This window comes from Rhipicephalus microplus, chromosome 7 (assembly GCF_043290135.1).
Source record: "Rhipicephalus microplus isolate Deutch F79 chromosome 7, USDA_Rmic, whole genome shotgun sequence".
Taxonomy (NCBI): domain Eukaryota; kingdom Metazoa; phylum Arthropoda; class Arachnida; order Ixodida; family Ixodidae; genus Rhipicephalus; species Rhipicephalus microplus.
Genome location: NC_134706.1, coordinates 4123349 through 4138408, shown reverse-complemented (window position 1 = coordinate 4138408; position 15060 = coordinate 4123349). Strand labels below are relative to the sequence as shown.

The 15060-nt window shown below is 42.2% G+C and overlaps 1 protein-coding gene across 1 annotated transcript in view; it reads right to left on the bottom strand.

Moving 5' to 3' along the window:
• The window catches only part of LOC142767227 (H(+)/Cl(-) exchange transporter 7-like), a 57011-nt gene that overhangs the window by 29829 nt on the left and 12122 nt on the right, over positions 1-15060 (bottom strand). The window contains exons 6-14 of the mRNA XM_075868497.1: positions 13562-13705; positions 12748-12831; positions 10874-10967; positions 8553-8617; positions 5222-5332; positions 4575-4629; positions 3789-3849; positions 1893-2031; positions 441-534 (exon numbers count right to left, since the gene is read on the bottom strand). Coding sequence (XP_075724612.1) covers positions 441-534; positions 1893-2031; positions 3789-3849; positions 4575-4629; positions 5222-5332; positions 8553-8617; positions 10874-10967; positions 12748-12831; positions 13562-13705 — 847 coding nt within the window. The remainder of the gene's footprint in view (positions 1-440; positions 535-1892; positions 2032-3788; positions 3850-4574; positions 4630-5221; positions 5333-8552; positions 8618-10873; positions 10968-12747; positions 12832-13561; positions 13706-15060) is intronic.

The window sequence follows — 15060 nt, the reverse complement described above, 5'->3', positions numbered from 1 at the left end:
CTGATATTATCGAGATAACTTTGCAAATGTCCTACTTACAGTGCATGTGTTCTCATGCATTTACATTAATTTTTTAGTAAGTAGGGTACTGCTGTCAATAGTATTGTCGTTTCAGATGTTTTCATTCACTGAGCTTTCACTCTGATGTAAATCGTTATTCGACTTTAGTGTCCCTTTAATAAAATAGCCCACTGTCAACAAGCCCACATATCCATCCTTATTTTTCCAGTTACTTCAATTTTGTGCTTCAGCTTCGCGATTACTACCTGTCCTCAATAGCCGTACGTTACTCCTTTACAACTTGTAACATCTGGATACCTATCACAAAGCACAGTTCTCTTCAAATACTGTTGCACATTACTATTGATGACAACACTACTATAATGTGCATATTCTAGTTAACATGCACATAAAACTAAGCATGCTAAAGAAACCCTTACCTTCAGGTCGGTGAAAAAGGCTGCGAACACTTGCCTCCGGTGTCTGGAACCAGATTTCTCCCAGCGCACTATACCGGCCGTCAGAGCAGTTGAACTGCAATAGCCATAAGATAGCAGCAATGCAATGAGACACCACGCTACCACAAGACAGTGGCATGACTATTTTAGCAACAGGGTCTAGGTGACATGAGTGTGACACGGGAGTCCGGAGATGTGATGATGACATTATGTGGAGTTTGAGGGGACACTAGATTGAAACAACGAATGAGTTTATATTAATGTATTGCATTTTGAGAAATCTGACGGTGTTGATTCCACCATCATAGGTTCATTATTAGAGAATAAACTAAGGTCCAAGTTTAACTCTAAAATTTCACAGTGAAATTTCTACATGTGATGCCACGGATTTCTAGGGCTGTTTTGTATTGGCGTTAATGGCTCAGTGAAATTTCTGAAACTTGGTGTGCTAAGTCTGTGGCTTCCACAGAGGACAATGTACTTCATTTGTACCAAATGAAAACTACGTAGTATAGACACCGTTAGGATCTACGACGTCAAGACGTTTGGTGCAAGAATTCCAAAATGGCATTGCCACTTCGGTTTTTCGTTCGCATGCTTTCATACTTACTAAGTGTCTTTTGATGGCAAGTGTGGAGACTACGAAACTGTGAAAGCTTAATTCACTAGTATGGGAAAAATTATATTTTTGTTTCGTGTGGCACAAGTGTAAGAAATATCAGGGGCATGTACTGCACAGAGCGGGTATACTATACTCTCTCGTACACAAGACACATCCAAATGTACAGATACTTTGGAGCTAAGGCAGGGATGAGAATCACATGAAAGTTTGTGCTTAGTTGGCTTCGCAGGAGTAATTCACGGTAGTGCAAAGAAGCTGGCTTACACAGCAATTTTACACTGGGATTTTTTTCCTTATTGTTTTTTTAATTTAATGTTTCCGTGGTTTGTAGTTGAGGGTGTCGCTTATGCACAAGAAATACAGTATATCACGACAAATAGCAAGAGGTATAAGGATTAAGCAAAAAAGCAGTGAACAAAGTGACATATGAAAAAAAGCACTAATTTGGCTGGTCTCAGCAGATAAGTAGGAGCTACTGGAGATCCCTGGGAATGCACTCTGTCTTACAGTGAACAAATTAAGCTAAGGAAGCAGCACTGAACAAACAATGATAAGGAAGCAGCACTGAACAAACAATATTGCAATTTGGGAACACAAAGCCTTGTAGCAGTGTTGAGTAGCAGTACGGCTGAACAATCAACTGGGTTTAACATTGCCAAAACAAGACTTGGGCGGTGGAAAACACCATAGTGAAAGATGCCACATTTTTCACCAGATAAGCCCCGTGCAATCTTGTCAAGCAGCAAGATAGCTTAACTGCTATGATGCGTTCATCTGGAGTGGTACAGAAAATGAATGACATTACGGCCCACCTGCAGAGCATTATCGAAAAAGTCGTCCCGATGAGGCCGGCAGTCGGTCGAAATGTCAATCATGAGGAAGCCAACAGAGGCAGTCACTATGGCCACGGCAACAGCTTCGAGCACCCTGATCCACCGCCGATACAAGTACCTGCATAGAACAACACGTTTGACATGCTTACTCAATTATATTTACGGTGCAATAGGTAATCTGGCAAACATGAAGGCTTCTGCCAAGTATCGTGTGAGCATTTTTTAGAGGGACGATGCACGACCTTAAGTACTCTACTTACCCTTTAAAACATGCATTACAATTGACCGTTCATAGATGCATCTGTTGATGGCAGGCCTTCCCAAAATTTATTTTAAATTGCAAAACTCCTGCCGAAACCCCCCATGTCAGGCATTGCACTAAACATGGCACAGCATTAGCCAAAGTGATCGTGTGCAGCAAAATATTTCACCCAGAAGTAATATATAGATAACAAGAATGTTTCATCATCATCTCAGAGTTAATCATATTTCTACTACAGTTAAACCTCGTTATAATGAAATTGGAGGGCCGCCGCTATTTGCTCGTTATAACCAATATTTCGTTATAGCCGTAGCGGGCATTTACCGCAAATATTATGCATTGTACTTACCCCGAAAAAATAGCGGGCGAAATAGCGTCCTGCCGCACGGTGGTATGCAAATTCCCAAATTCCCGCATTCCCAAATAAAAAGGAAAAAAGTCATGAACCTGTTTTAATGCACTTCAAAATACACAGCTTGCATTTCAGGCAGACTTAGCTGCAAATAAGTCCGTTATTGGACGTTGATGCATCTTCCTGATGCGAACGCTGGCTCTCTCAGCTGCGGCCGCAATGTTCAAGCCATCTTCGCCGCCCTCATCCTCTTAGCGCTTCCTTTCACGCCACGTGCAACGGCGTCGATGATGGACTCCTGCTTGCTCAAGATGGTTGACAGTGTGCTCGTCGATACGCCAAAGTCTCTTGCCACGTTGCCTTTCTTGGTCCCCGATTCGACGGCTCTTATCATAGCCGCCTTCTGATCTAGCGTTATGCGCTTTCGCTTCCCGCCTGGCGCATTCATGTTGCTGGAATCACGAGCGCAGCACGATAAAAGAAAAGGCGGAAACGGTCGAAAAAGAGAAAAAACACGCACGCAAAAGCAACGCGGCTCACGTCGGCGAGCGACAACACTTGCAGAGAAAGTGACTGTGAAGAGGAAGGGGCGCTCTTTTGCGCTGCCCTCTAGGAACGAGTTACTCAAGGGGAAGGGGGTATGTAAGATTAGGAAGCGCACCTCAGCGCCATGAGAAAGTGGAGAGGGAGAATATAAAGAAGACGCAAAAGAAAAGAAAAGGGCGAGACGTTCGCGGAGCGCTCCGCTGTCGGTGGTAGCCAAGCGGCGTACGTGCAGCGAACTCTCCTCCGGAAACAGCGCGTGTTGTCTGCTTTGCGCGCGTTGCTGGAGGGCGCGTGGCGGGAGTTTTGAACTGCTAAATACAAATCTCGCGTTGCGCGCCGTCTGTTATTCGCGTTGTGCACTGTCGTGACATCGGCTCAAAATTTTACTTCCTAACAAAACTTGTTCGTTATATCCCATAACATGCAAATTTTGCCTCGTTAAAACGAGGTTTTGAATACATTGGTTTGTATGGGTACTTTCAAGGGGAATTAGGATTTGCTCGTTATATCCATTATTACGTTATAGCCCGTCTCGTTATAATGAGGTTTAACTGTATTTCCACTAGTGCAGAGAAATGGCGAAAGTTAGCACCATTTACACACTGTGTGTTGCAAAGGGTTAAAAACAATGCCATCAACATCGTAGGTTTCTAAAATCAATACAACAAAGCCTACTCACTTTTCTTATTAGTAATGGCAAAGCTTGCATAAGTACCTTATTCTGAAGACGGTCAGCTTGAAGTTCACAAGATTGAAGAGGGCACCCAACAGTCCACCTAGGAAAGAACAAAACTCGGCACTTCTGTGGAAAACAAACTAACATTTCAACAGCCCAACTAGATAGGGGCTACACACCACAAATACGAGGCAATTAAGGCAAAATGGCAAATGAAGAGAACAATTTCGATCTTGGGTACGCAAACATTGCATTCACGCAAGAACACAAACAAGAAACAAACATTTTTTATTAACTAATGTACACGTTAGACACAACTAAATGAACAGAACATACAATTAGCCCAGGAACAGCAAAAGGGGATGTTAATTGCTGTATAAGTAAGCTAGAATGAATCAAAGTGGATGAAATATCGTTCTTCCTGTCGGCGGGATCTCCACCGATAGTAAGGGTGACTTGTTGTGAGCTTCAATTCATTTCTATTACATCACAATCAATGCACTAGAGTTAGAAACAGCAATTAAAAAACACAAAAATATGACTTCTTGCAAAGTGACTACCGCTATTCTTACCAAATCAGTAACTCATACCTCATTAGAACAAAGCTGCATCTTACACAAAAATAAGTGCATGATATCAAAAAATTTGTTATAAAGATATGTTATTAACACTATATTTATTGCAGGACTGTTTCTTCATTTCTAGTGTCATAACTGATATGTTGTTATATCCGGGTTCGCTATATCGAGGTTTGAGAGTATCGCAAGCGCTACATCGTAACTATCCCCAGCACTATGTATTCATTCGTCGGGCCAAGATACTCACCGATTGCTCCCATGACAATATAGATGGGTAGTTCTATGATGCTCCACTGAACATCCTACAGAAAAGAAAAAGGACTCATTTGCTACCATGTAGTGAAAGGCGATCAACTAGGCAAAACTTTGTTCAAGATGTGTCCCATTGTTCTCGGAAGACAAGTGCACTAACTTGCACACCAAAGGTGAGCCTGATCAACGGCGGGAAAAAAAAAACAACTTAAAATAAAGGACAGCGCAATTGCATTATACAGAATCTGGAGGGAGTGAAAGAGCATGTTTTCTTAGCTGGAGTGTAGGTTACTAAGAAAAAAGACGGCTAAGGGTACAGCACTACACTACATAATACTGCTTTTCAACACTGTTTTCTTTTTTCCTGTAAAACAAATCCTTTAGTGCTTACACTGCCAATGCTGGTCCTCGTAAAAAAGCTCAGCATGACTAACAGCCCCGTTTTTCAAGGAAATACAAAAACATTAATCTCTATTCAAAAGCTTTCATTGCACTGAAGTACAAAATGGCACAAAATAGCAAGAAACTTTTCGGCAGCAATTCTATTTGATTGGTTGATGATTTTTGTTGTTTATAACTCATGTGATAGCATTTAAGTAGTTCCCAACAATCGAGACACTATAGTGGCTAGGCCTCACTCACATCGAACTCTCCAAAGTTGACCAGCCCCGAGAAAGACAGCTCCCCGGCATGTCCGTGGAAGGCACTCAGGATGACACTCAACGAGAAGGCGGATATGGTCGAGCAGAAGAACTGAAATGTGAAACAACAATATGAACAAGGCTGCCAGAACACTAATATTATAATTTTTAAGGTTTCCGATTCCAAAACCACAACATAATCATGAGGCGTGCAGTAGTAGAGGGCTCTGGAATTTCTGATTGATCTGTGGGGTTTAACGTCCCAAAACGACCATATGATTACGAGAGACGCCGTAGTGGAGGGCTCCAGAAATTTCGACCACCTGGGGTTCTTTAACGTGCACCCAAATCTGAGCACACGGGCCTACAACATTTTCGTCTCCATTGGAAATGCAGCCGCCGCAGCTGGGATTCGATCCCGCAACCGCGGGATCAGCAGCCGAGTACCTTAGCCACAAGACTACCGCAGCGGGGCTACAGAATTTCTGATCACCTGGTGTTGTTTAACATGACCTTAAGTAAAAGTACATGGACCTCTAGCATGTTAGCCTCTTCCGAACTATGGCCGCCATGGCCAGCTTTCAATCCCAAGGCCATGAGGTTGTAGTGCCGTGAAACAGCGCTTTTGTGCACGTATGCCAACAGCGCAAGCAGGAGGAATCACGTGAATTTTCTTCATGCAAGGAAATAAAAAAGTTAAGTTATTGCTTGGGCCGCGTGTGGCTCATCTAACTTGCACTACCTGCTCGCCCAGCTCAACCGAGCAGCGCGTTGCAACAAGGTCCGCAGTCAAGTTCTATAACACTTAGCTGTAATTAGACCATGCAAGCATACAAGAAGCAAGAAACAGAGTTACACAGACCATCGCTTATCTGTGTAACTCTGTCACTCGTATCCTATATGCTTACGTGCTCGAATTACCACAATGTTCAAGTACAAACTTGCCCAAACTTTAGTGACTCTTTGCCAATCACCAACAGTAAAATAAGGTGCGATACAATTGCAGTAACCATAACAGTACATTCACGCTACAACACTGAACATCTATCATAAAATTCTAAGCCAGCACTCCCTACAACTTCATAGATAAACTATATTTCTGCATTCTTGTGGGAACACCCCCTCCCTCATACCAAACCACATTCAGACAACAATGGCCTGCATAATCCAATCCAATCTACTTAGCAGCCCAATATCTAGGCACCTGCACCTGAAATTAGTTTTCAAACTGATTTTTTTCCCCTGACATAATGAACGCACCCAGAACTGAACCCACAACGCCCATGATGGCTTCCATATGTAGTAAGCAAACGCATAGCCTTCAAAACGAGTATGAACATGGTACCTATGACACACAAAGTTAGAAAAAGTGAGACCTCTGAGATTTTTGTTTGTTGCCCAGACCTGTTGCGCTGGCATGCGCTCATCATTAGAGGTCTCTCCATGCCATGCCTCCCTGATCCGATTGCACTACCTTTGTGTTTTTCTTGTTTATACATTGTCGTTGCATTGTGCTGCGACACCAATGAGGGCCAGATGATTTCTCATCTTCGCGAGTCCTTACGCACTCCTATTGTTCTCAGGAGGTAAAACTTTGCCATGCCATCTTGAATTCTGGCACTGTTCCCAGAAAGCGTCCTCCTACCCCCTCCATATAGCTGGTAATTTCGACCTGCTGAAGGCTAGGTGGGAGCCTATTATGAGTTTTTTGGTTGATCACTGTAATCGAGTCCAGTGGCAAGATTCATCGACTTGCACTATCATTAGAACAGAAAGTTGGGCTAGATGAGGTTTCGTGCTTAGGATGTAAAAATAGCGAAACAGTACAAACAGGAACTGAAGAAGAGGCGACACAGGCGCTGAACGTGTCATCTCTTCTTCAGTTCCTGTTGTCTTCTTCAGTCCTTGTCTCTATATCTTCGCCGTTTTTACATCCCATGCACCAATGTGCGTCAGGATGATAGTTCTCTAGTGATGTATTTGTAGCATCGCTCATGTTGCTAGGTAACATCACCGTAAAGTTGTTTCTAGCTTCACGAACTGGTACTACACAATTCCCTCTGCTGGTGTTGTGAGCATGCCATTTTTATGCAGCTACACAGTCTCTGTTAAACTCTTGCGTACTATTACTTAATTCAATCGAAGCTCGAGAACGCTTGCATTGCATGGGACACACAATGTAACATAAAAAACCTTGAACGAATCCAAAGACAGGCTATCCGACTTGTTTACAATAGGTTTTTCTACTTTCGACTCACCAACTCAACTGATGCAGTCAAATGATATCCCCAGTCTTGAATCACGTCGAAAAAAACTGCGGCTTGATTTTCTGTCATAGCTACTTAGTAATAATCTCGCACTCGATCCTGCAGCATATTGAGTCCACTATTGATGAGGCCTACTCGCCAACATCACCTAAATGCTCCAACGCCTTATTTTGCCCTAACTGACCAATTCAAACACTTTTTTTTTTCTGTGCACCATTAATGATTGGAACAACTAACACACTGTATCATTTGTTTCGCACACTTGTATTACATAATGTGGGTTACTTAAAAATGTATGCTAAAGACTGTATATTTCAAACTAACAAGAATATGCTACTTTTTGAATGTGTTTTACCCACCCTGCATCGACCTTGTGTCCACAGTAGGTATTAAATAAATAAATAAAATAAAACTGTTACACCTAACAAAAATTACAATCCCTGCAAGCAAAACAAACTATTGTTACACCAGCTACATTGTATCCAAATAACTTGTTAAGCTTCCAAAACTTCAAGAACTGTTCCTTTTGATTCGGTAAGTGACTGTAATTTCCATTAAGTGCAACAACGTAGCTGACCTTATGAACTTTTTTATCAAGCTTTTCACCATGAACTTTGTCACCGTGTTGTAGACCCAAGGAGAAGCATGGGGGAAGAAAACAACACTTCTGGACATTCTGGCAAGCATATTTGTGGCTATGAATTACGAACAGAAGCTGTTATTTGCAGAGCTTTGTGATAAATAGCACAGATGTGACCACACATTGCGATTGGCTGTGGCAGTAAAAGTAGGTCTAAGATTAATCGATGTGGAATTTTTCAACTAATCACACCACCGATGAACTGGTTTCTCCAGCCCAAATAGCTATTCTTCTTCAATGGTTTCTGCACCGCTCTAATTAATGGGGTTAGATATTTTAACATTTTGCTCCATTATACAAGTTTTATGCAAAGAGAAAATTGAATCAGATCAAAGTTTCCTGTCACTATGACAAGTTATTTATCTGAAAATTATGCATTCACTGGAAAATAAATGAAAATGTTGAGATGAAACAAATGAACATACAATCCTCCATGTTAAAGACTGGTTCCAAAAGCTGGCACCTTCTTCCAAGCTGAACAGGACACCACCTGCAATGAGTAAAAAGTAGTGAGGACCTTTGTAGAACCACAATTACTGCGCGTGCAGAACAATCGTGTTTCAGCAAGCTTGGCTTACAGCCCACAAATGTCAACAACACATTATCTTGCGCTGATAACAAGTGCTGTTTATCTGTCTTTTCCTTCATACATGCAGCTGCAATCAAAAGTGTGGAGGGCTACCACTAAATGCAAGTCATACAGAAAGAAATAGGGTGTGATGGCATTAGTTGTAATAAACAGTGCAAGCCTATCTCTAAACATGCCAGGGAGTTAGGTATTTCCGGAACACTTTTGTGCAAATATAATTGGCAGCTTCTGAAGCAACGCTGCAAGCACCGTCTGGTGACAGAATCACAAGTGTAAGCGGGCTTCAGTTTTTTTTAGGGCGAAACAGGCAGCAGGAATGATACTGCTTTGAAGCAGCTTTTGTGTGGCAAAAGGAGGGTTCTGGAGAGTAGTGGACAGTGCACTTCGTGTCCGTGAAAGACAAAGAGACAGAAAGGCTCAAAAATCATGGCTGTGACATCAGCTTAGTCATCAGACAAATAAATGTTTGTTTGCTTTGGGCCTTCTGTTCCCAGCAGTTGGTGACCTCGAACGCTTCCTACATCGCAGCTACCATATTTACTAGCATAATAGGCCCAGCCCAGTTTGGTCGTGAGAAATGAGATTTTTTTTATTTCCGCGCATAATAGGCATGCCCCTAACTTGGCGATGATGAGTAGTTCTATACTGTATCTTCACAGTTGCAATTCGACACCCCCTTACATTAACTGGAGCGAGCAAAAATAAAACAAAAAAGACTGCGGCAGCACTGTGCCAGCTTCGTGAACTCCCTGAGTGGAAAAGGGTGGTTGCCAGGGTGTCGAAGTAACCTTTGCGCTAGCGTGGCAACAGCCACTTAGCGGCCATGTGCGAACTCCGCATGGAAAGCACGATTGCACCCTTGTCAAGTGCGCATTGAATTTTCTGTGGAGAAGAGCGTCGCCATTATCGCATTTGCTACCATGTTTGCAAATTTAAAAGCATTTTTTAATACTTTTTGACGCGAGGTTTCATCTTTACTGCCACTACGCAAAGCTCGGTGGACTTCTGTCGCTGTTGATTTCTTGACCGCGTACCTAAATGTTGTATCACCCGCGATGCTTTTAGATCAGTACTTGAGTGCGATATTTTCAACACTCAACCTTCATGATGTCTAGTACAAATTTCACCCGGCAACATGCCGAACCATAGTCTAGGCTTAATCAGCGTTGGTTGCTTTTCGGTGGCGGTGGCGAACATTCAAAGCTGCGGTTTTGTACGGAATCATAGTAACTCTTTTCGCTGGTTTTACTCGAAGGAAAAGGGGCTTGGGTGGTGCATGTAACAATCAAATGGTGGTTTGCGATTCGACTGCAATGTCTTGGATCTGGAAGCAAGCCTGTGAAATTGAACGACCAGTACTGTTCAGCACACAGTATTTGGGTCTTAATAATGCACATAAACGAGATGGCCTGAAGCATAATCAGCAAACTCCCGCGATGCCGCTTTTATTTCGTTGGTTCACCACTGCCCTTCCGCATTCATTCCATTGGCAATGCAGATCTTTCAATGTTAAATTTTTTGGAGATTTGAATACACCGCATTACATGTCTCAATTCTTGGAGACATGAGATTGCATGCTCAACACATCTTGTGCTAATGTAGCCTATGAAGAACATTGTTTTGGCTGTAGTTTAGATATTCATGACATCGGCGACATATACATTATCAACTCTTTATGCTCTAGTCGTGAATAAAATTTTTTGAAATTTTGCCCCACGTAATAGGTGCAGCCCGTACTTGAAGCTGGATTTTCTGGGAAAAAAGAGAGCCTATTATGTGAGTAAATATCGTATTCCTTTACTGCCTCTCTTCAAAGCCATAGATCCAAACTCGCAAGAATACGCAACATCTTCTATCACCATACCCAAGCGTCCCGAGTTCCAGTCCGCAGATTGTGAGCTCTGCTTTATCTGCATGAAAGTGCAGTGAAGCACATTGAAAATCTGAAGGGGGCCACTGCCAATGAGGTGTTGACTGTATTTCTCTTTGGGAATTCCAAATATTTCAAAAAGTAAAATAATAGTGATATGTGCAAGAGTAAACTTATAACAACAACTGGTGTATGTCACTGAATATCTCACATTGCTAAATGCTACAGATCAAAATACTTGCTTCAATACATCAATCAAAAGATGGGGCTAAATGTGGGACACCCACCAACGGGTGCTCCAAAAGCAGCAGCCACTCCGGCAGCTGCACCGGCAGAGACGAAGTCTCGCTTCTCGTGATCCTCACGAAATTCTCGAAAGACCTGCAACATTGACGAGAAAAAAAAAAGCGAGCTTGAGAGCTCATGCATAGAATCCAGGCAGTACACGTCAAATGTTCTAGGCTCACAAACAACTTCTGGGGATGGAATCACTGAAACAGTACTGAAACACTACTTATCCTTAACAAACTTTATACTGTAAAATAAAAAATCCTTCGCTAGTAAAAAACTCAGCAAGTGTAGCAGTGCAAAATCTGGGGTAGTAAAAAAAAAAGCAATTGAATGAACAGCACTAACTCCATATTCTTGTCGTTGCTTCAGAAGTAATAAGCAAGCAACCCCCTCATTTTCACTTAATCTTAACTTTACCTTTGTTTTGGCATCAGCCAGAAATCGTCATACAGTTAAACCTGCTTATAACAAACCTCCATACAATGAATTCCTCAAGATTACAAAGTTTTTCTACTGTCTGTTATTACTCCATAGAAGCATACATATTTGAGACCTACCTCTCTGTAAAAAGTGGTAGCGGGAGACGCCCTTGATATAATAAATTTTTGCTGCCAAGAACTGAGAAATTTCGCCCCAGATTTTGTCATTTTGGCAAGAGGAGGAGCCACATGCAATGGTTGGTCGATGACAGAATGAAATGGCAGTGTTGCACATGGCCACCTCAAAACGCCAGTGACAGCAAGGTGACAGCGAATGCTTGTTTGTGCATGTGGGTGTGTGCAAGGCGGCCAGGCTGGCCTGCGCCACTCAAGCCAGCACTCTCCGCGCCCATGTGCGGGCGTGCCCTTCTCCCGATCACTTGCGGGTACCACTACGCTACAGTTTTAGTACACTTTAACCACACTAACTGTGTCAGATTTAAAAAAAAAAGTGAAAAGCTTTCGCATAGGCAGCACCACTTTTCGGTTGTTGCAAAAGTCGAAGCAAGTAGTGATATCGGTAGAATTACTTAGAATCGAATTTGAATACTATACATCACAGATTATAAAGAAAGATGGGAATATTTTTCACGACCTAACTAATCTGCACAATATTTTTAAAAAATTGAAACTAGGCCTGCACAAATGCCTTTCCTTCTTGCTTCAAAGTAGGTGGAAACAACTTTGAATAGTAGCGGAATTTGACTTTCGGTAGAATGCCAGTGACAACCGGTAAAATATCTTACGTTTGAAAAGTTACTATACTTCGAGCATATAAGCAAATATAACAAGCTTCTAAACTTAAAAAATTACGAATCGATATGAGAGTAGCATGTTCATTTAACCTTGAAGTAAGGCTTCGCGACTTTCCCCTCAATAGGTGTTTTCTCGGCTTATCAATCCTTCACTGCAATGAAACTATGTTTACTGGAAGTTTCATGCGTACTAATATAAACCTATTCGCACATTTCTAATACTTTGAAATTTTTAAATAGTTTAAGTTCGAGTCTAAGCGAATTCGTATACCGTAATATTCGCTTTAATGTTCGATGCATTCAAATGAATCGCACAAGCCTACTCAATAGCACACATTTTACATCTGTTGTTTGACTTTGTATTGCATTTAATTCACAAACTTTTACCAAAAATTATGCTTACGATACCTTCTAACATAATCAGAAATACAGATACTGTAAAAGGGTGGTTAAGTTGATTAAGGATTGCTGAAGAGTTTCGCACTAGACAAAGCACCAAATTATTTTTGTACTTTGACTGGTTTTCTAGCGAAAGAAAGAGGGCAACAGAAACACTACGCAAGCTGCATTCTCTATATCTTTGTACGTATCATTTATAACTATACTTCTTTGTCGGAACACAGGGTCGGCACTCACATTGAGGTCCTTCCTAAATGTGGTGCTTTTGCCTTGCGAGATGCCAGCGGCAATCACTGAGCCACAATGGATCATGGGACCTTCCTGAAAGCACACAGGCACAACATCATGCAAGAACCACACAAAATTTGGATTAATTCTCATAAATTTTTCAAACCCTCTGCAGACCATTTTGCAGTTCATTGGTCAGGAACTACTCTGTGCCATTTTTTTTGCATTACACTGAAAAAGTATTTGTACGAATAAGCATGTCTCTTGCTGTGAACTGGAAGTTTGACAGACAGTCAAACTTCCCATATGCAAGAGACAGAAAATATACAGAGTCGTACCTTATTCACAATGTCAATACATTCCAGCCAGTAGGTATAAAAGTTTCTGAAAGGGCTCTAGAATCTACTCAATATGGTACATACACAGTTAAGCCCTTCGTCCAGGAATTCCAAACCTATTGTCATTAATTTTCAACAACCGGGATTCAGCAACACAGCACATTCTCACCTTACCAACACTTGCTTATTTTTTTTTTATTCACAGAAAGCCTTTTCCCTCTTCACTCATACAATTCGTCAAAGCAGCTGCCTCCCCCATGCTCTCTGACATCCACGTATCCTCCACTTCGTTTGTGATAATGGAAGACGAGTGTAAAAAAGCATAGACCCGCAAACGCTAAAGAAATCAGTTCTGTTCTAGCTTTGAGGAGGACAAGTCTGCTTATCGAAACATTTTTTTCATTTTGTGACAGAAAAGTGGGTATCATTGCGCCCTTTTAACAACAGGTGCCCCAAAGCAGAGGCAGCAAGCAAGCCCAACACACCTTCCCAACAGCCAGGCCTCCAACCACCGAGAGGACCACACCCACAGCCTTGGTGACCAGAGTCTTGAAGCGGACCACTTGGGGCACTTTGACACCATTCAGGTAGCACTTGATCACCGGGATGCCACTCGCTGCAGCCACGGGCTGAGAACAGGACATAGCAGTTGGCGCAAAGAAGGCAATTGTCCGGGTAACCGCTTATTACGTGAACCCTCATTTTTGGTTGAGAAATGCTCAAACGGGTCCTGCTACACCTTTCCAAATTATCATAGAATAACCTCACTAGGGAACTCTGCAGCGTCACAAATGTCGTACAGTAAAATATTTTTGCAATCCATTAAGTATGAGCAGAGTTTGTCACAGGGTCGTGAGCTTAAGAAAGAACGGCAATGTTTATTTGAGGAACTATAATGTTTAGGCTCGCCACAATATATTGTAACTGATATTGTGTTTCCCAGTTGTCACTGAATCTTCAGGAAGCAGGTGTCCCAACTTCTCTTGAAGTTTTTGACTGCTACAGACTTCGCATGTGACTGTACATGAGTGGCAGTAATGTTGGCATGTGGCACAGTAGGATAGGGGTCCAGTACAATACTGCATGGGGAATAGCACAGGCTCACACAGTAACTGCCCATGCGCGAGCATGCCTGCACTTAAAGAAAATGGACATTAGTTAAATTTAGTAAAAGGAAAACCGGGCAGGGTAATTGCCTCCAAATTTCACAAGGCTAGGTCTGCTGGCTACCTAGAACATCCTAATTCTTGTCACAGAAAACAACGTTCTTTCGTTTTGAAACCAACAGCGAGCCAGAAACTACACAAAGGATTTATGTGCAGTCTGAAATTTACAGTCATGAGTCATGTCCACCTTTTCTCTTTTTCTTTGAAGTGTACAGCTTGTTACTCCGTTCTCAGCGACAAATTCTCTTGAAATCATTGTGGAAGCTACAGAACCAATGTGCATGCCTGCTACCGCACCGAGAAATAGTTACTGAAGTCTACTAATAATTTTCTCATTGGCTCTGCTGAAGTAAATGCCCCTTTATTTTTGAACTCAAAACAATTGCCGGAAGTCGTAAGTGAAGTACAGTTATGGTTCGCTTTGCAAGACTAGATCCTTCCTTTTAGGGGCAAAGCTCCTTAAGGCGTGGGCTGTGCGTCCCCTGTATGTAGCCACCTCTTGTTTAGTTCTTGCAGTGCTCACTGGATGGCCGTACTTGTAGTTGATGACGAAAGATGCGAGATGTTATAAAATAGGAATGATGTCACAGTCACATATGGCGCGTGTCATTGGTGGAAGGCAATCGTTCGATTTAGTGCGGTGACGTATGCTAGGGGGAGCGTTGTAATAAAATCGAGTAGGCAAAATGTACGGAGGATTCATGGTTTACCAAGTTTACCTTTGGAGCTTCGCCCACTCATCATCATTCACTTCGTGGATATGGCGGCACTTTTTTTCTTCTATTTATGAGACGGCATCACTTTTGTCGCACCCCAGT